Below are 22,218 nucleotides of genomic sequence, written 5' to 3' on the forward strand. Positions count from 1 at the left end.
GATATCTTGAGGAAGATATCTACATGGAACAGCCTATGGATTTCACATCTGGTAATGGTGATCACAGAGTCTGCAAGCTGCAAAGATTCATATACGGATTAAAGCAAACTTCTCAGAGTTGGAATCATCGTTTTGATGAAGCAATCAAATCGTTTGACTTCATCAAAAATGAAGAAGAACCATGTATATATAAAAAGATCAATGGAGCACGATAACATTCCTCATATTGTACGTGGATGATATTCTCCTTATTGGGAATGATATTCCTATATTGACTACGGTCAAAAGATGGTTGTCCAAGAATTCTCCATGAAAGACCTAAAAGAAGCATCCTATATTCTCGAAATAAAGATTTATAGGAAAAAACCTAAACGGATGCTAGGCCTGTCACAAAAGCTGTACATAGAGAAGGTGCTGAAAAGATTCAGCATGAAAAACTTTAAAAGAGACTTTTACCTCTTAAGCATGGTATTAATTTTTCCAAGATGATGTGTCCGATCACATCTGAGGAAGTACAGTGCATGAGTAGGATTCCTTATGCCTCGATCATAGAAAGCCTCATGTATGCCATGCTATGTACTCGATCTGATATTGCCCTTGCTGTGAGTGTCACGAGCAAGTATCAGTCGAATCCAGACGAAGAGCACTAGATATCTGTGAAGAACATCCTTAAGTACTTAAGAAGAACTAAAGATATGTTCTTGATCTTTGGAGGAGATTCTGAGTTGCGTGTTGAAGGATATATTAACTCAGACTTCATGTCTGATCCTGATGATAGAAATTTTACGTCAGGATATGTGTTTGTTTGCAATGATGGCGCAGTTAGCTGGAAGAGTTTCAAGCAACCCATCATAGCGGATTCGACCACAGAGGCTGAGTATGTCGCTGCTTCGGATGCTGCAAAGGAAGGCTTCTAGTTCAAGAAGTTCGTCGCAAAACTTGGAGTTATGACATTGGATGCCATACCACTCTACTGCGACAACAATGGAGCCATAATACTTGCTAAGGAGCCGAAGTCTCATCAGAAATCAAAGCACATCGAACAACGGTATCATATCATATGCACTACCTCGAAAAGAAACATGTCGATGTGCGAAGAATAGACTCCACGGACGTGGTAAACTCGCTGACAAAGCAGTTGAGCCAACCAAAAATAAAAATCCACCTTGAGAAGATAGGATTTAGATTTGTGGCAATTGACTTTAGTCCAAGTGGAAAATTATTAGATGTATGTCCTAGAAGCCAATATGGCTGACACATTGTAATAAATCTAGGACAATTTTGTACTTAATACATTGATATGATCAATAAAAGGGCAAATTTATTTTTCATTCAAATATGATATGTTTTTGAATCATCCATTGAATTAGCTTTCGATACATATTCTCAAAGAGTTGAAAATTAGAGACATGTATTTAATTCCTAAATACTCTCAATTATAGAATCATCATGAGGACGGTGATCGATCCGAATAGACCGACGCACAGATAGTTTCCTTTGGAATAGATGAGTCTCTAGTCTACAATGTAGAGACACTGGACGACAAGTGCGGATAGTTATTAGAAAGCAACTAGTACTGAGCATGACCATACGAGAGATCACTTGGATTTTATTCAATCGTCAGTGATTGTCTCGATGCTGTAGTTGTGTGAATGATTCTTTGATCTGAGTTGTACTACTGTTCCAGTAAGACTGCTGAAATTTGACTGATACATAAATATGGATCTCAATGAGCCCTTGTAGTGGGTGTTGGCGACAGTTGGTCTGCTGTAAGAGTAGGGTGCGCATCAAGATAGGATCTATCAACTTTGATAGAAAGGAGTAATTCTATAAGATTTAAAAAGCTAAGTCTGAGAATCTATAGCCATAGTAGTGTAATTGATGGAAAAGAGTTTCCATAGAAATCACAACTAGACTTGAGCTGATTGAATCTATCATATGACTGATGTTGAGGTTTGATGATTTATCCATGACCTGCCATCTAGTCGGGACTCACGATAGAGGAACTGAATCATACGTTAACTATACCTTGAGGTTCATTCGATTCTACTGAGTTGCCACTACATACTGCTAGGTGTCATTAGTGGATTGTGAAAGCTCACTAAGATTGTTCTAAATCGACAATCCTTGATGAGTTAGAATAAATTATTCCAACCCATTAAAAAGAGTTTCAATGATACTTTAATAGAGATCATTGTATATCTCACTATCAGATAGAATTGAACCTATGGAGTCACACAACAAATGGATTAGATCTGAAATTAATAATTGAGCTTATGAAGTATCAATTGAGTTTAGAAAATCCGATTGGATTCAAGATAACATTGCTAGCACATAATTGACCCAATTTCTTCTTTCCGTTTGGATTTCTTATTTAATAAGATAATTCAAACTTAATTACCTGCTAATAACCTAAATGAATTAGATTCATTGGACTCCAATTGTTGAGTGTCTAAGATTTTTTATCAATTGAATTAGGGTGCAAGTCCCTAATTAATATTCCTTGATAGTTATTATGGGGCGCCACCTTGATTGGATCAAGTTGGGCGTGTCCCATGATTAGAGGCCTTTTGATTTCATATGGGGCGTCCTTTGGGTGCAAAAAGGGTGTGAAATAATGGGTGCAAGGACTCCAAGAGTTGACACCTAATAGGATTCCTAATGTAAGTTGAATAACTTAAGTTATTAGGAAACCCAATGCAAGTAGGACTTGTATTATGAGATTAAACAGAATTCAATCCTCATGCCTATTTAAAGGGACCTCCCCTAAGGTCCCTAGAGCATCCAACCAGCAGCCCACGCCCACCTTTGGAGAACCCCACGCCCTCTCTTCCTCTCTCCCTCTTTCTCCTTGGGACGTCCCACACGTCCTCTCTTATTAGGCGTCCCACTTCTCCACGCCCAAGCTGTTAGGCATCCACTTGTTGCTGGTTCCTGATGTTTGGTAGCAGCACAAAGCAAGGGAGAAAGGCAAAAGAATAAGAGAAAAAAAAGATCAAAGAAAGAATCAAGAGTTGATCGCGATCCAGGCTTCGTTCAGATTCAGCAGGCTGAATTTTCTTAGAGAAGAAAATTCAACTTGAAGAAGCTGTTCCAGGCTGATTTCAAGTGGATACCCGTAGAGGCCGGATATTTGTGCGACTAAAAGAAAACCTCTTCTCTTCCAGATCCAATTTGAAAAAAGGATCGCGAAACAAGTATGCGATTTGATCACAATCTGAATTTCAGCAAATGTCAAGTTCAGCACATGAACTAGATCCTTGTGGTTTTATGTTTTTATGCATGCATGATTCAGATTAAAAGTATTTTAATTTTGTATTCCGCTGCGGTGTTTAGAAAATAAAGTTTTGAAACATACATACATGCCCCAAACCTCGAATTCCAACATATATTATATCAACAATGTTGATTTTTGACACAACTCAAAGTCTCACTCAAAAAGGCTAGCCTCAAGGTATTATTTAGATTGCTTAATCTAGTATAGGTACCCAAGGTCTACCTAATGAATAGCCGATGTCAGACTAAACACACACCCATATAGGTCTTCATATACTCCCCCATTTAAGTATTGACGTCCTCACCATGCTAAAGATCCAAATCAACTCAAATCTAATCATAAAAACCACAATCAGCCCATGGTCAGCCCCAATAGGCTCATGCTACAGTGTCTCCTAATCCATATAGGCTATGGGTCAGGTCTATCCTAATACCATTTGTCACAACCAAGACCTCACCCAAAGAAGCTATTTGGAAGGGTATTATTTAAGTTCCTTAATCATGTATAAGTATCCAAGATCCACCCCGTGCATAGCTGATGTTGGACTAAACACGCCCACAGATCCTCCCAATTTTCATTTCCAAAGAGCTATTGACGATTATCACTAGGAAGCATGTGGGCCAAATGCTCTCCAAAGCATAATGGTCAATATCTATACCTTCCAATAATCAAATGGTCATGTAGTCTAATCCTAGCTATTATCGGAGAAAGATGTAATCCACATACTCTTTTGAACTTTTACAAAAATGTGGATTCAGACAAGCAGCCACCATATAGCCTGCCTGCATAAACATCTATAAGGAGAATAATTTGAAGACATCGTACTCTACATTTGGACCACAAACTTTTGATTCTTTTTATTCTCAAGCAGCAATCAATTAGACTCAATAACCAAATCCTTAATATTTGTTGCAAACATGCATAATTGCTCCTTGTTATCTATAGCGGTAAGTGCACCAAAAAAGTGCAAAGAGAATGCAAAAAAATTATCACTAAGTAAGAACAAGGAGTTGAAGTAAACCTTGTCCATGGTGCTGGTTCATTATCACATCGCAAAAAAAGGTATCTGCAAACCTTAAAACCCTGAAAAGGTACCAAACAATAAGTATATCATCTGTTTCAAAGCAGTTACAGACAAGCAAAAAAAGAGAAAGGAAAGGGCAGGCGGCAGGAAGTGGGGAATCATGAGATAACATCAGTCATTAGAGAAGCAAAAATACCTGAACACCAACTTTACGCCAACATTTCTCAATTCTGTAAATTCCATCATATCTTACACCATTTTCAGGTGCATATGAAGAACGCTTCTCCTTGTGGGATCTGCTTATTATATAAAAAATGCCAGAATTTTAGTAAGAGATGTTTGGTAAAAAAGAGATGTTGGAAGTTATTTTGTTACTTTATACTCCAAAATTAGATTGCAGGGAACACTAAAGCATCTAAACAAAGCCACTAGGTGATGACAGATTTAAAGTGCTCATCCTTGCTGGTAGTAGGAATGCCTTTCAAAGCATGACACAAAATACATTGTATCAAAGAATATATCATAATTTTAACCATCAAACTTTGTCTTAACCATGAAAGAACATATCATGAACCTAAAATGGAGAAAATGATACCACGATGTCGGCACTAGTGTGGTACACCTATTGCCATTTGAGGCAGAAAATAATCTGCAACTACTGTAACAGGATTTTGCTTTTAAAAGAATCAAGCTACCTACCTCACCACTCGAACAGGATAACCCTTTAGGCAACTAACTCGTAATGCTTTGTTCAGCTTCTCAAACTTCTGGTCAAAGGACTGGTCCTTATTTGTTCTCTTATTTCCACTCAAGTCCCTTCCTCCACTGTCATGACAAGATCAATCACATTCATATTTCTCAATGGAGAATCAAAAAAGCACCAAAGATTGAAACAAGAGTGATCATATGAAAACAGAAGCTAGTGAAACAATGAATAAAATAAAGGAGGATCTTCTCAATTTTTTTTCTTTTTCTGAAGATAAAGCTGACAAATGCAGCTTGGGACAAATGAAGTACAAGACTTCTTATATTGTTAACAAATAAACCATTCAAGTCCAATCATAGCAGCATACTCAGATTAAGATACCTTCCAGTGTACAGGAACCAATCTCCATGATCTTCATCATCTTCATACCCTCCTGACAGTGCAACTGACTGTGCACCATGTTCAGACTGCCCTGCAATTCCTGCAACATGAGGTAAGTGGGCACCCCATTGTCTGCATTCCATGCGGTCCTCCCATAACTCACCTACCAGCACACCCTTGTTCCTTTTAGGGTCATGCTCAGAAAGGATTGGACCAAAATGATCAGGAGGGACGGTAACAAAGATTTGACCACTGCAAGCGTTGGCCTTTCCAGCCTTTTTGGCCCGCTCAGTAGTGAATGCTTTCTCAGGTCTGTTCTCATTGCGCACAAAATGATAAACACGTGCTGCATTACCCATTGATGCTGATTTTGTTGTCTTTGCCATACGAATAGCAACAACAAGAGCAGAATTAATTCTTGGCTGGGATGCCATACTGGCTGGGATATGATCACGACACTTTGCACATCTACGTTTACCATGCCCAACCCATTTCTGGAAACATTTTAGGCAGAAGTTGTGACCACAGGGTGTCTGCAGGGACAAAAAATGAATAGTAGTAAGGCATCAAAATTCAAATGTACAAAAAATATAGAAAATTAAAAAAACTGAAAAATATCTAAAACTATACCAGAAGAATATGGAGAGATCCAGAACTGCAAAATTGTTAGAAACAAACATATGATCATGCCTACCAAATATAAGACATTTACTTATTATCATCAATATCCTATCTTTTGTATTTCTTGTACGAGTATGTTTCTATCTCATATTCATGTCCATGTTTCTTAACCAGCCAACTAATATTCTAGCTTTCATAGACCCCACTCTTGCCAAGAGTTTGACTTAGCAAGGAACTCAACCCAGTTTTTTTGAGAATTGACATCAGCTTGGCAGCCCATGAATACATGTTAATATGATCTATGCCTTGCCAACTTAGATTTTAGCCAATGTCATTTTGACAGGAAAATGTATGTTTTGGAAATGAATCAACCTAGCGATGAAGAGCTCAACCTTGACTTGATTATTGGCTCATTTCAGTTCATTTAGTTGGAGGAAAAACAAACTAAACCACCATTTGAGACTCATAAACAAGCCAAAGCCTAGCATTACAGTTGTAAATATGAGTACTCCATGCTCAGCTTGATAACAAGCCCAGACAAAGCTTGAACATGTAGTTTAGCATGGTTCAACCATAGCTCAGGTGTGAATACTGCTCTGTTACATGTAACTTCAAGCATTGAAAAGCTCAGTATTAGGGAGAAAAAGAACTTGGAAATGATGGTGATGATATGATTTTAAACTAGTTTCAAGTTATTTTCAGAAAATCCTGATAGTGCCCAAGAATATTAATATTAGTCTGTAGCTCTTCCAGCATATGTACTTGGTGATTTCATAATTATTTCTTCATATGGGAAATTCTTGAGTTGCTTCCTTTCTATGATTGCTTTTATGCTATCCTGTAACATATACAACTATGGCACAGAAACTCATCAATCAGTAGTGATCATGTACAAACCCTTACCATAGTGTTTATGAGAGAACCCTTGTTAGATGTATGCCTTAGAAGCTAAATTGGCGGACACATGTACACATTCTAAGATTATAATTTTGTAATTGAAATTTTTAAAATAAATAAAATTTGAATTATTTTTCAATTCATGTTGTGTTTGAATTGTATCCATGAATCGTCTGAGGAATTAACGGATGATGACACGTATTCTTAAGAATTGAGAATTTGAGGCACGTGTCATTAGTGATTAATTCTTAAATGCTCCCGATCTATAGATCGTCACAGAAATGATGACTGATCCAAATAGATCAATGCACGGATCGCTTCCCTTCGTGGATAGACGAATCTCGAGTCGACTGTGTGTGGACACTAGAGCGAGAGTGCAAATGCTTGATAGAGATCAAAGGTACTGAACATAACCAACACAAGAAGTCACTAGAATGGCTACCCACTCATCGATGACTTGTTCAAAGTTGCAGTGGTGTAGATAGTTCTTTGACCTGCGATACCTCGGCTGTTCACAATGGGATTGCTGTAGTTTGACTGCACCAACATTTGGTTACCTAGATATTCGAAATATTGAGATATATGTTAGCTACAATAAGTCCATTGTAAGAATAGGATGTACATTAAGATGAGATCTGTCGATTCTAGTAGATAGAGAGAGATCCTATACAGTTCATGAGACTGAGTTCTAAAAATCCATGGCCATGATAAATAAATGATGGAAAAGAGTTTCCATAAGATTTTACATGAACTCGAATCGATTGAATCTGAGATATGACAGACGAACAGGTCTGACGAGTTATCCTTGACCTACATCTTGTCCAGACTCACAACAGAAGAATCGAGCTACACAATAACTACACCTAGAGATTCAATATTTCGTTCTGTTGGATTGCCACTACATGCTGCTAGATGTCATTGATGGATTGTGAGACTCGTCGAGCATCGTCTTAATGATCGATGACCCTTGATGGACATAGTTGGAATCGTTCCAACCCGTCTAAAGAAGTTTCGACGATATTGTGATAGGGATCACAATATTCTTACTACCAGACAATAGAACCTATGGAATCACACACAAAAAAGATCTTTGTCCGATAAGATGGTTGATCTATGATTATGAATCATAAAGGGATCTAATTGGCAATATAATTGATGATTAATCCAATGCAATTATTGTAATTGTCAAGCTTACTAAGTATTAGTAAGTCGTAGAAGGATTAATTAGCAATTGGATTGCTAATTAACTCAATTTGATTGAGCAATTAGACTGAAATCAAGTTTAATTAAATTGGATTCAATTTGTTTTGGTTTGGATTTGATTAGATCAAACCTAATTGGATTATGAGATAACCCAATTGCAAGAGAGATCAATTCTTAATTTGATTAGGACTTAAGTGCACCTAAATCCTAATTTAATTAGGACCTAATTGGAATCCTAGTTAGACTAGGATTTCTCTTTAAATGGGTGCAACCAAATCCTATTAGATTAAGGATTTTGACTAGGTTTGACCTAAGCTCATGAGAAGTCCTAGTTTGACTAGGACTCTCCCTTTTCTCCCTGCGCCTAAAGGAAGCCTACGCCCAACCATATTCCCACCGCCCCTTCTCATAAATTAGCGTGAGATTTCTCACGCTAATCTGAAACCCACGCGCCCCTTTTCCTTGGTTGTTTGTGTGAAACCAAAAAGGGATAAGAGTCCAAGTGTTGGACGCCACCCCAAGCCTTATCAGATGAGGTTTTCCACTCTATCCAAAAGACCTCTTGTGTGCCTATTAAAGAGGGGATTTTGGGCATGTAAAAATTATCAGATTTAGCATGAAAATCGGATTGAAAGGCCGCGAGATATCTGAGAAAGGGGAGTGGGTGTTTTGTGTGTGAGATCTTCTTAGCCGTGGGTCTTTTGGGTGTTGGGCTTTAGAAGAGAGAAAAGAAAACAAAGGGAAAGGGTTCTCATAGATTTCTCATCTCTTCTTCTTCCTCCTATATTCCTTCTCTAGAAAGTCTGAAAGATCTGTAGAAGGATCAAGATCACCATCAAAAGATGTTTTCTGCAAGGAAGCTAGCATCCCGATGAAAACGCAGGCCTCTGATCGAATCGAAGACTTTGTGTAGATATCCGTAAAGGCCGGACGCGTGTGCGGCTCTGCGAAGAACCTCAAGCCTTACCACGATCATCAATCACAGTGAAAAGCTACCCGCGCAAAGGTATAAAGATCGGATCTCCAAGTTTGTGATTTTATTTAAATTTGATTTTATTTTCAATATCTTAAAAGTATGTAATCGATCCTGTTGCATGTAGATTAGATCTACTTTATGCATGTTAGATAGATTAAAAGTATTTAATCTAGATCAAATTTTTTATTCCGCAGCATTCATATTTTTAAAAGTTAAAAATCTGCACGTTCTAATTTCTGTATCCATGACCCGGATGTGCGACATCCTTCACCCTAATCATTATTAGACATCTACATGACTTCACTAGGATAGATTTATGTTGATAAAAGGGTGGCCCAATGCACAAGGCTCCCAGCATTACAAAGCCTTACCCCATGTGAAGAGATTGTTTCCATGTTTCAAACATGAGACCTCCAAGTCACAATAAAGCAACCTTACTATTGCACCAAGGCTCAACCTCTACAAATTTATGTTAATCCAATCCAGAAATAATACCTTTACCCTTATCAAAACCCATTGATAACTCTACCTCAATCTAAACCAAAGATGAAACCCTTGACCTCCTCAAAACCCATGCACAATCAAGTTATCTCTAAGCCAACCTTTGATAAAAAGCTTTCTCGACTCTGGGCTTCACAACAAGTGAAAAAATTATACCCAATATTCATGAAAAGACTTTCTTCGACAAAGCTCTCCAAATACACAGCCACCAATCTTCAACAGTTTTTTTTTTCAAAATCTGAAACCCAAAATCCTTGATTCCTCATCAAAGATCGGAATCTTCTTTTCTCAAAGCAGATCAACCACGTAGCTTTAAGATGCTTCTAAAATAACAATTTTCTCTACTAAAATCTATGTGCCGATATCAACTATATCAATAAACCTACTATGAGATTCAAATCTGGAATTGTACACAGGCTTTGGACACACAAAGCAGGGTATTTCAAGCTTATCTTAAATGGCATGATACATTACAAATATGCAACAAATAATCAATAATGTTGACATTCTCTCGGGGCAGTATATGCAGGACAAAATTTTTCTCCCAAAAAGGGTCCAAGGAAGATCATACATTTTGTAAAATGACTAATTTATGTCTAGGTACATAGTTTTGACCTTGTTATAACTGTGTATAACTAATGAATCGCATTGATTCACTAGTGAACTACTACAATCATGTACACTAATGGTCAGATTCACAATACAATTATCATCCCTTTTTCTTCATTATAACTTGCCATTTCTCTTCAGATTAAAAATCCATTAGAATGCATATCACCTCTTTTAAATATCCATCTTTTCATTTTTGTTGTTGCATTCATATGTTCAAAGCAAGAAATTTCTGGGCTTTCTTTTTATGCCATCTAATCAGGAAAGTGATAATATTACCACAAAAGAAACCAGTTAAAGTTTGAGGTGATAAGATGAAATTTTGATAATATAAGCAAAAGATAAGGTGACCAAACAAAACAAGCAAAAGATAAGAATTTCAAGAGAATGTTCAAGATGATGAAAAGCATAAAGAAAAGCCCTTCTCCCATGCAAAAGTTTCCATCTTCATTTCAAATGCTCTTGCTGAAGATTCAGGAGGAAACAAGGGATGGGTTTATAAGCCATGGTCTAATACAATGCTCTATCCACTTCTTGCATGAAATATTGGGTTTATTTATACAAAATCTCTTGACCACATAATGGGATCCTTCCGTGTGTGCAAGTCAAGGAAAAAACAATATGAGATCCATCTCCAAAAGCATTATCTTCTTTTAGACTTCATTAACCAGTTAGGAGCAGGTGACAAAAGTCAGTCAGATGCTGAAGGAAGGAAACAAATATCTCAAATATTTAAGAGTACTGAGTGAGTGCAGCAGTGAGATGCAAAAAAAATAAGGCTCTGAAGTGGGCAGTGAATACTATATCAAATATTCTGGCTAATAAGCTTCAACAACAAACACTGACTTGATTTGTCACTCATATAATAACAAAAACTGAGAAAGTGGGTTAAAAAAGATATGGATGTTTGCCAAGCAATAGATATGAATAATAGTTTATGCATAACTGAGAATGGTAGAAATGAAAGCAATCCTATACCAAGTTCCAAACTTGAATGGCCCGGTTGTTTGCTATCAACTAATTAGTCAAATGTAGTCTTATATGCATCAACTGAGCTACAGGTCTAGCTCAAACTTTCTGGAATCAAAAGCAAGACAACACCACAAATGCATGCATAACTGTCCCACTTGTAAATTGGAAGGAAAAAAAAAAAGGAACATCATGCTTTCTTAATTATCCTAACCACTACCACCTAACATTATCCAAAGTTTTAATAAAATATTCAATCATACGCATTAGTGAAAATTAGGAAGTTTAGTAAATAAATGCAAAAACAAATTATAGTATTAAAGTTCTTGCTAAATGCAATGGAAGTTAAGGTGAAGACATTTATTCTTATGTGATTACATGTCAAGTGTGGATCATGCAAGCAACTTGCTACATTGACAACCAAGGAAATGGAGAACCACACAAAGCATGTCCCTACAATTAAATTTGGACACAGAAGGGTCAAATCATAATTACATAATATATTCAACCCTAGCCACAACTTGACAAAATAGAAGTTTAATTCTCTTTGAATGCTCTAGTCTTGATTAGCTCTATATACAAATTAAAAATTTATCCAATGTTGTACTTAGGCTCTGTGATGCAGCCCTACTTGGGCCGATCCTATCAAATGAATGTTTAAAGTGAGGCAATGCCAGTCTATTCAGATAGAATATATCGTTTTAGCTCTAGACCAGAATGTGGCACAACTATATGCCACTACATGCCAAGCACCCTAAAGGCACAACATAGCACATACTGTACCAATGCTGGGCTGGCACTTCACTGCACATAGCACTAAAAATCTTGGCCAAGATTTACGTGAATAAAGGTTACAAATTTACTTTAGCCCTTAAAACCTTGATCAAGATTTATATGCATAAAGGCAAGTTTACTTAATTGCCACACAGGCTTTCAATTTAGCTAATTAGAGGATCAGATTTTTAGACAAATAGGGAAAAAAAAAAACTTATTGACATTTTTTAAGCCTTTTGGAGATCGATTAATGTTTTAACAAAGTTACTCATAGTTGTACAATAAGCACCTGCTATTACATGTAAAAACTAAAGAAATAACAAATTAATTTTCATGTTGATCAAGAATCAAAAATCTGGACATCTCAAGTATATCATCTAAGATATTATCGGTATATTTTAGTTTTGAATTAGAAAACTCTAAAGAACACTTTCATCTCAACCACAATTAACAAGGACTCAAGTATATCATGATACATATTTGCATATATGTTAAAGTCTCAAACAAAACAACAAGCATATGAGTCATTTTTTTATACATATCAGTGCACAGCAGACAAAGAAAGAATGGACAGAGTATTGATGTAAATGATTTCAATGTCTGGTCAATATTGATAAATATTGTAATTTAGGTAACAAATTAAAAAGCAATGTATGGCAACTAAATTATGAAAATTTTTGTGATGAATTTCAAATTGTTAGTTCTTCTACTTATCTAACTTCTACTTTTATCAATTTTTAAGCTGTATTTGTTGAATCAAACCACTTCCACCACTAAAGGGGTGAAATATTTTGCATCACATAAACTGGTAGAAGGTAGATTAGCCTTTTATTTTAGTAGCAAGATGCTATGATGCTAACTAGATTAGAGAACCAATGCTCCTTGATTTACATCCAAGTAACAGCACCAAAGTAAAATGCAAAATAAAGAGAAAATAAAAGAAAAAGAATTCTATCATAAGCATGAAGATAGCTAAATGCGGCCCCTGAATAGAATTTAAAAACAATAAGGTTCAATTTTTAACTTATTCATGTAATAAGAAAAAGGAAAGGAAGAAAGGAAGGAAGAAGAAAAAGAAAGAAAGGAAGAAGAAAAGAAAAGAAGGAGAAAGAAGAAAACAAAAAAAACGAAAAAAGGGATAAAAAATAGAAAAGGAAGAAAGGAATATAGAAGAAAAAGAAAGAAAGAAGGAGAAAAGGAAGAAAAGAAAGAAAGGAAAGAAGGGGAGCGAGGCAAAGGATATCTACTGGGGTGCATGACCATGACTGCTGTCAGGATAGGGTGGGATAGGGAAGCATCCCATTTCATGGAGAAATCAGGACACATCTATCCCACGAGATTTAAAACCTTGATAAAGAGCCTATTCCATCATAAAATACATATATAACCATGCATGGATTTTCTCTTGGATGAGGAAGCACAAAGTGGATGATATGTTGAGGCCAACAACCATCCACCTTGCCATGCACTACACTACCCTCGATAGCCTTATTATAAAGAAGGCAGGCCTACATCTGATGTTTGTAAATATTAAGTGTCAAAAGAGTAGATATACCCATAATGGCATCGAAGGCAATCACCTAGAGGGCTTAGGGACAACCCAACAATTTTGAAAGTCAACCAAGAGAAGAGTGAAGGCAATTGCACCATTATATCAAGTTCACAAACCATAGACAATGAGCAATACCCTCAATTGGACTTCTTATATCATATAATGATAGCTACTAAGGATAAGATTGGACAAGCTGATCCAAAGCATGCTAATAAGCAAGATTTTAAATCCCATGGGATGAGACTGTCCCATTTTTTTCTATGGAACGAGACGCGCCACCATCCTACCCTGTCCCGACACTTAAAACAAGCAATATGCCAAGATGTTCCAACCAAGATATTGGGACACTTACAAGACGATCCTATCCCGACACATGAGATGGTACTCTATCCCGATGTCCGACAGGACATCCCATCAGGATCTAAATCCTTGCTAATGAGTACACTAGTATCATTAAGCAAATGTGAGACTACCAGATGAGTAAGAACTTAATCTTGCAAGCAATCCAAGTACAATCCTCAATACTTGTTTATTTTAATAAAACAAAATCCAAATGCAATCATTTGTTCACTAGTAAAGAATTACAAAATACCTTGATAGCCTACCACCCCAAATACAGTATCCCAAGAATGCGCATGGATGAGAAGCTGTTGATCGCCTTATGCAATTTCATTTATATGATAAAACATGGTTCTGTCATTGCCACCCAATATTTGGAAGAGGTGAGTTAATTTTAATGGGATACAGGATCATTACTTTAGACATCATATATTGTGTGTATTTCACAAGCTAAAGCTTTTACCCTCTATCTGGATTAGAGGAAAGACGGATAGAAAAAGAAGGATGGATGAGGAAGAGGATAAATGGTTCTTCCATTCATTCTTCTGTTTGGTGAAACATGGAAGGATGGATGGAAATAATTCTCTCCTCTATTTGACATAGAATAAATGGAAGAAAAGATGATATTTATATGACATTTTTACTAAACTAATCTTTGATAAAAAATATTATTATTATCAATTCATAAAATTTATTTATATTACAAAAGTAAGGCACTATATAAACTTATAATCTTGAATTTATAATTATATAAAAACTAAATAAATAATTTAATTTAAGAAATAATTTTATAAATTATATATGAAATTATTTATTAATACATATTAATTATATAAATAATTAATTTATAATTTAATTTAGATAGTTGATTAACTTTGTACAAATAGCTAACCAAAAATAGTAAATATAAATAGAAAATAGATAATAATTCTAATTATTTACTTATAATTATGAAAATCATGTACTAAAATTAAAATAATTAATAATAAAAATTTAATAATATAGGATAATAGTATAGGTAAAATAAATATATATATATAAATAAATAAATAAATAAGTGAAGAAATATTATAGTTTTGTCAAAAAAATTAATAAGGGATAATTTTGCCGATGTAAAAATCCACCCGTCACATGCTCCGTCATCCTTCCTTGCATCCTTCCAAATTGAGGGGATGCAAATTGGTGGACCAAAGTGGATGGCCAATCCTTTTTATTCATTCTTTCTACGAATTTTTTTAACCAAACAGTAGATAAAGGCTATCCATCCTTCCATCTGCATCCATCCTCCCTCTCATGACCCCAACCAAACATAGGTTTAAAGAGGGCTCCCACAGCTTTGGTAAGAGGGCAGTATGATAAGTAAAGATAGTATAAATCTAAGCATCATTGGACAATGAGTATGATTGATGTAATGTCTTTTAAGTCATAGTGTCTAGCATGCAATTTAAATGTTGCATTTGCAATTGAATATTTGAATGGAGATCCATTTTGGGCTGTCATCGAAATATTTTAGAAGGTTAGTGATTTGGATCCTTTTAGAAACATTCTCAAATGGTTGCAAGCAAAATTGGTCAACCTTTGCCCTAATTCACAGTAGAGGAACTGCCTAACACAAAAGCAATTGAATGACTTGGTATATATCCACTATAATCTAAGGCTCAAATTGAGTGCATCCAAGAGAAGATGAAGTAGAAATATATGATCTACTTCACAATAATTTTATATGATCTGATGATTAGTTAGCTTGAAGACCAATAACAGCAGCCAGAGCTTGATGCGCGACAATCGTCCCTCAGCCAACTAGTTTCATAGCAAGGGAGGCTGAGATAAATGCAGAACAATGTTATGCCATGCTCAAAACCAGCCTTGTAACCAAAAAGATCTGGTAGGAGCCAATCATCATTGCAAGGCTTTATGCTTGAAATATCCTTCCAAAGATATGACAAACAGATGCTGCAAAGAGATCAACATGGTACCTATTCTAGTAAAGAAAAGGCCAGTTAAGATGGTGGGCCTGGTCAAGCCACCCAATAAAGCCAGATGGCAAGGGCATCAAAGGAAAGAAAGTAATTTCTCAAAGCAACAATAAAAGAAAAGTAAAGAGAACTACAAATTTATTGGAGCAAGAGGCCCTATATGACAGGTCGGCCAAATTGTCCCGTAATACCAATGATGATGATAATGACAACTTGAGAGATGATGCATCTGTTTGCTAAGAAGATGGTGGTAGACATGGCAGGGGTGCATACGACTCACAACTTTATGATCTTATTAATTCCGATGAGACACAATTCACTCATGTCACATAAGATATGGACCACAATGCATGACCTAAAACTTGTGAAGATGCATAAAATACATGAGACAAGCCTCTCAAGGAGGTTTGGACACACCATTGCTACACATAATCTAGCACGTGGAGTAAAGTACCTAGAGAAACCTGAATTTGAACCGCATAGCAAATCCTATTCACCCATATGGATATCCTATGTCTAAGACATCATATTCGAGCAACTACCACCATCCACAATCTTATCATAATTATGGGTTGGATTTTGCTTCCTCGATCTTCCCTGAAATGGGATGGCCAACTCAGAAGACTATGCAAAAGACTTAGATTAATATCAAGGTGACTATCCAGAAGACTTAGACTATGGGATGCAAAGAAGGGCACATTATCTAGGTTGGAGTCAAATCTCAGATCCAATCTATGATCAAGATTCTAATGACTATGAGCAACAAAGATACTCCACAAGAAACTAGATATGGATAGATATTTTATAGTTTAAATCACGTTGATATATATCAAATTAACTTATATTACAATTGCATTATATAGGTCAAATTGTTAAATTATGTTACCAATTGCAGTTATTGATCCATCATGTAGTCTATCAAGACCAATATGAGATACAACCACATCAAAGTAGCATAGAAATAACAAATCAAATAACCACAAACATTAAAATAATATCTCAAAATAAGAAAATAAAGAAAATGTGTGCACAGGTACCTAACCACTATGCTTGAGTGTACCAAGTGTCAGTACAATATATACTAATATCGATATAGTGCCTAATATCAGTTTAGCGGGCCTGGGCATACATTGTTTTTGGTTAGACATTAAAAAAATAAAGAACGAGGAAAAAGGGAAAATATCGAGAAAAAAATAAATAAGAATGTTTTGTTAATGTATATACTACAAGAATGCAAGATCACCAGCCATTACTGAGCAAGGCATTTTGCTTCTCTCTATATATCACTATTGCAACTCAAGTTCATAATATATTCTTTTATTAGTACTAATTTGAGCGCAAGCACACAAGCAAGAATTATGGAGAAGAAAAAAACTAGATGACTACAGTTTTGGAAACATGAGAAATCAAATAAATGAATTTACAAAATGAAAAGGCAGAAAAAGGAAAACATGTAAAGCAATCTAACAAATTCCAAGACATTTAAAATACTAAAAAGGAACAAAAAACATAGCATTGTGAAGGAGAAGGATGAGCACATGATGCAAGATGAGGTCAGAACTACAAGGAAATCAACATTCTCTGGAAAAAGCAGGCTGTTTAGAACATAGCACAACAAAAAATTCTGACAAGGATTTATATTTTTTTCTGGAGAAAAAGAAAAAAAATTTCTGATGCTCATTTATCAAAATGATAATAGATCTGAAAAAAAGTTGGTAATGAATAAATAGAACTTTGTAAGCATCAAGCTGAAGCAACCAGAGCCCTAAAAGATGGACATTAACACAAAACATCTGATCGTGCCCCTTTTGCCTCCTAATTGTTGCTCAGCTTCTCCCACTAACTCTCCTTGATAAGAGTTCAATCTTTCCTTGTGATAAGGAAAATGTGGGCATCTCCCTGAAACTTCTCCTAAGAAATGAATAGTAACAACAATCTTTCCGAATGATAAGGAAAATGTCGCCTTGCCTAAGAAAAGAATACTAAGAACACTCGTAGAATCAAGGCAGCTTTATTTAACTCTTTCGTTGGGAGTTTATCTTAGAAAAAGTTCAGACAGATCAGACCAAAAAAATTCATTTTGGACTTGATTATAGCTCCTATAATCATACTTGTCTGCACATTTACCTATAAAATATATAGATATGAAGAAATTGATGCAAACATATGACCGCAAAGAGAATGAGAATCTAAATATTTTGCATCTAAATATTCCAGATATGCATTACAGATTAAACAATAAAAATTGATCGAAGCTATCATCCTGTCAAGTGAGCAGCCCAAGGAGAAAAAGAGCAAGGGTCACATCAAGAAAATAAATAAAACAAAAAATGATTTTTTTTAATGGTATCCAAAGATCTTTGCAAGTCGAGACAAGGGCATCCATCAGTCTCTAATCACAGCTTTTTGAGCAATATCGGTCAACAGATTTAAGTGAAAAGAGGATGGAGGGCGAAAATCAGTACTCACGGTGACTGGCCTCTCCGGCAACTGCATGCAGAAGGCGCATTTGAACTTCTCATCGAAGAGATCGAGCACGTCGTCCTCCCTTTCGCACTTCCTCTTCTTCCCCTTCTCCTCGTCGACGGCAAGCGCCGCGCCGCCGCTCACCAGCGCTTGCCGCCGCCGCGCCTTCTCCTTCTCGGTCAGCGAAGTATCGGCCTCGATCACCCGGATGGAAGCGATCAGGTCGCCGGAGGCGCCAGACAGCGCTGCAGGGACAGGGGCGGGTGTCGGGGCGGCGGCCGATGGTGAGCAGTCGGGGCAGTGCCAATCGGCGACGGCGGCGAGGGTCTCCGGCGGGCGGGCGAGGCAGGGGGCGTGCCACGGGGTGGCGCAGGTCCGGCAAACCACCACCTCCGCCTCCGGCGGCGCCGCCTTGCAGACCATGCAGACGCCGTCGCCGTCGCAGGGGAGATCGCAGGCCGGTGCCATCGGAGAGGCGACGGAGAGCAATCGAGGAAGCGAGAGAGGGAGAGGCGATGAGAGGTCGGAAGTTAGGGTTTTGATGGGGTATTTGGGGAGGAGAGGAGGGCGGGGTTTAGAAGAGGGGACAGAAGAAGAAAGAGGCGGGTTTTCTGGAAAAATAGGAGGGGGTTTTGAATTTTCCCCTCCGATAAGGGGAATGCTGAAGCTTCGCTTCCTCATGAAGTAGCCTTGTGTCATATTTTCTAATGCATTGGGCCTTAAAAAAAAAAAAATGTGCAAACAGAAACTTAGATTACCATAGTGCCCTTTGATTGTGAAAATTTTTTTCCTTGGGCTTCTTAAAGATCTAGAAGGTACGGGAAGAGTTCGAGTTGCATTTTCCATCGAGAATGATTAATCTTCGTTCATAAATCTCAAAGTATGATAAATATATTCATATACCTATATAGATCTTGATATGATCATTATATGATCCTGGATTTATACGAAAGAAAATGAATATGTCATTTGCATGAAGATACCGCCCCTGGGACACTAGAGTTATATTAAAGATTTATAATGCTGATTTTCTAGCATGAAGACAAATAAATGTTTTAATAAAATTCAATGTAAGGATTAGCATCGTGTATGGATTAGTATCAATTAACATGTGAGAATGTGGAATAAATATATTTGTTCTTATGTGATAATTGTAACATGAGTTCAAATCGTAAATTTATATTATGAGGTGCTTTTCTTATTTTCATGTCGAAAATAGAGATACCAAGTAGATGGTGACGCGAGGAGATTTTATGTGGATGCTCTTGGTCCATGTTCGAAATTTGAAAAGAATGAGATTGGATTCAACTATCTTGAAACTTTAATAACTTTTAAAATGACTTTTAGAGTCACAGATTGGTACTTGCTCCTACAAATTTATTGTAAAAGAGACTAATACAAGAAAAGAAAAGGATAAATAAAATGAGTTTTCATTGATGCCCTTCTTCACGATTACAGCAAATGTTCTTAAGTAGTAGGATGGATACTAATACTTATCTTTGAACATTTATTCTTGTTATTGTCTATCACATGGGTCATTATTGCCAAAGTAAATAGTATTTTCTCTTTTTTTCCTCACATCATGGTAGTGGAAAGATATGAATAGTTGCTCATTTTGGATATTTGTCTTTATTTTAGTGTGCTACATGGGCTACTATTACCATTCTTAATGGGTAGTGTTAAGTTCCTCTTGCATCATGAGTAGTGAGAGAGGGGCACGACTATTCATTTTTCGACATTTGTTCTCTATATTGTGTATCACATAGACAATTATTTCTGTTGTGGATCTTTACCTCGGCCTGAGCCAATTATACCATCAGCACTAATCAAAGACACACAAGATTGGACTCCATCAAGCATGAAGATCGTTTCTGACCAATGTCAGGTACACCCCACAAAATCAAGGTAGTCCGCCAAGAACACATGCATAGTAGCTTGAATCTTAGTTCGACCGAGGTGATCATACCTCATCCATGGCCAAGGCATATTCACGTCGATTTGAGCTGACCTCTAGCTAAAATATGTAGCCCTATCCGCTGATAGAATCCACTCCCCTTTTGGAATCTGAAACCTCGAGATAAGGAAGGATATCTCCGAATGAATTACGTTCTAAATGAAAATAACTCTCGTCAGACTTAATCTGTGTGCGATATCTGAAAACCAACCAGACTCTAGGGTGTGTATGACTCTAATTTTTTCTTTATAAATAGAGAGGTGCGGGGACCCCCAAGGTAGGCTCTCCAATTTTATTCTCTCCTTCTCATTGTTCTCCATCTCCTAACTTGAGCATCGGAGGGTCCTCATCAAAAAAAAACTTCGACAGGGCTTTTTTGTATGTTCTTGAGCCGAAGCTCAAACGACACCCCTAGGTTGCTCCATCACCTCAGTTGTCCAACCTTAGGTGCGGGAGTTTAGCAGCTGTTGCTCCTAGATTGATTTTGATGATTACAAAGCAGATTGAAGGGATACAAATAATTTTAAAATGAAAAAGTCCTTATGCTCTTCAAGGACAAAATCGTAATTTTACTAAAATCCTGATTTGATAGTACCATTTGGTAGAACAAATGATTTGAAATCTATTGGTGAAAATTTCATTGTGTTTGGACTTATATTCTTGAAGTTATGAAGGTTTGAAGTGCATGAGTCGACTCATGAGTCAACTCATGGCACTGTGAGCTGATTGGCACGCAAAAATTCTCCTTGGCACGCTAGTTTTCTGGCTTGGCACGACCTGTGAGTCGACTCATGAGTCGACCCACAAGGCATGAGTCGACTCATGAGTCGACCCCTGCTAATTTGAGCCAAGAAATTCCAGAAAAGCATTCTCTGATTTTTGCAACAGAGGTCGACTCATGAGTCGACCCCTGAAGCATGAGTCGACTCATGAGTCGACCCCTGCGACGGAAAATGTCAGCAACGGCTATTTTTTTGCCCATTTTAATTGCCATTTATGCTTCCTAAAAATCTTCTAACAGCTCTTTATCTACCTAAATTGTTTTCTCTTGCTTATAATGCTACAAAATGCTTTAAATGGTGAAAGAAATTGCAGATTAAATAGCGGATCAAACGTGAAATCAAAAGAGACGAGGAGCAGAGAAAGAGAGAAAAGAATAGAAGAGAGGATCCGAAATTTGCAAGAAAAAGCCTGAGATCAACGAAAAATCCAAAAAAAAAAAGAGAGAGGATCCACAATATACCAGAGAGATTGTGAAAGAGAAAAGCAAGAGCTTTCAAGGAGAGAATTCTTCACGCCTATTGTTTCAACCTTGATCTAGAGATCGTTCAAAGCTTTCAAGAGATCTTCAATCAACAATCAACCTCTTCTCAAGCATTCAAACGTTCATCCACTTTGAGAAATTCCAAAAAAGGGGTTCTTCATTTGAGTAAAGCTTTTATTGTTATATTCGCTCATTTAAAGGAGCTGTTATTGTATTAATTTGTGCTCTAAATTTTCTAACTCTTTGTGAGTTTTTGTTCTTGTTTTTGGAGGATTTCCAAAACAAGGAAAGGTTGATCCGAACCTGATATCGGAGTGTTTTGGGTTTACTTGTACCCGAAAAATAAGTGATCTAGCTTGGGATAGCTAGTGTCGGAGTTTCCGACGTTTTGTATTCGGGTTGAATACAAAGGATAGTGGATTGAAATTCCCAAGTAGGATCTTGGAGAGTGGATGTAGGTGCAAGGTTAGCACCGAACCACTATAAATCTTTGTGTTTGTGGTGTGCTTTATCTCTTCACTTTATTTCTTTATTATATTCTTGCATTCTTGCTTTAGGTAATTAATATTGAATTAAAATCTTTGTTTTGATCTTCATAAGTAATCTGTTGGGCTTAAAATTTTTAGAAACCCAATTCACCCCCCCTTTTGGGTTGCATAGCTGGGCAACAAGTGGTATCAGAGCCGGTGCTCTAGCCCTTCTTTGATCTAACAATCAAAGAGTCAAAGA

The 22,218-nt window shown here is 36.8% G+C and overlaps 1 protein-coding gene across 1 annotated transcript in view; it reads right to left on the reverse strand.

Annotated features, from left to right (window-relative positions):
• Positions 1-18,950, reverse strand: part of LOC105035708 (E3 ubiquitin-protein ligase ORTHRUS 2) — a 28,417-nt gene extending 9,467 nt beyond the window's left edge. Inside the window, 5 exon segments of the mRNA XM_010911371.4 lie at positions 4,299-4,360; positions 4,498-4,597; positions 5,001-5,126; positions 5,389-5,921; positions 18,275-18,950. Of these exon segments, the coding sequence (XP_010909673.2) occupies positions 4,299-4,360; positions 4,498-4,597; positions 5,001-5,126; positions 5,389-5,921; positions 18,275-18,739 (1,286 nt within the window). The 5' untranslated portion in view covers positions 18,740-18,950.
• Between the last annotated feature and the right edge of the window lie 3,268 nt (positions 18,951-22,218).

Source organism: Elaeis guineensis, unplaced genomic scaffold (assembly GCF_000442705.2).
Source record: "Elaeis guineensis isolate ETL-2024a unplaced genomic scaffold, EG11 Super_Scaffold_1000033, whole genome shotgun sequence".
Taxonomy (NCBI): Eukaryota; Viridiplantae; Streptophyta; class Magnoliopsida; order Arecales; family Arecaceae; genus Elaeis; species Elaeis guineensis.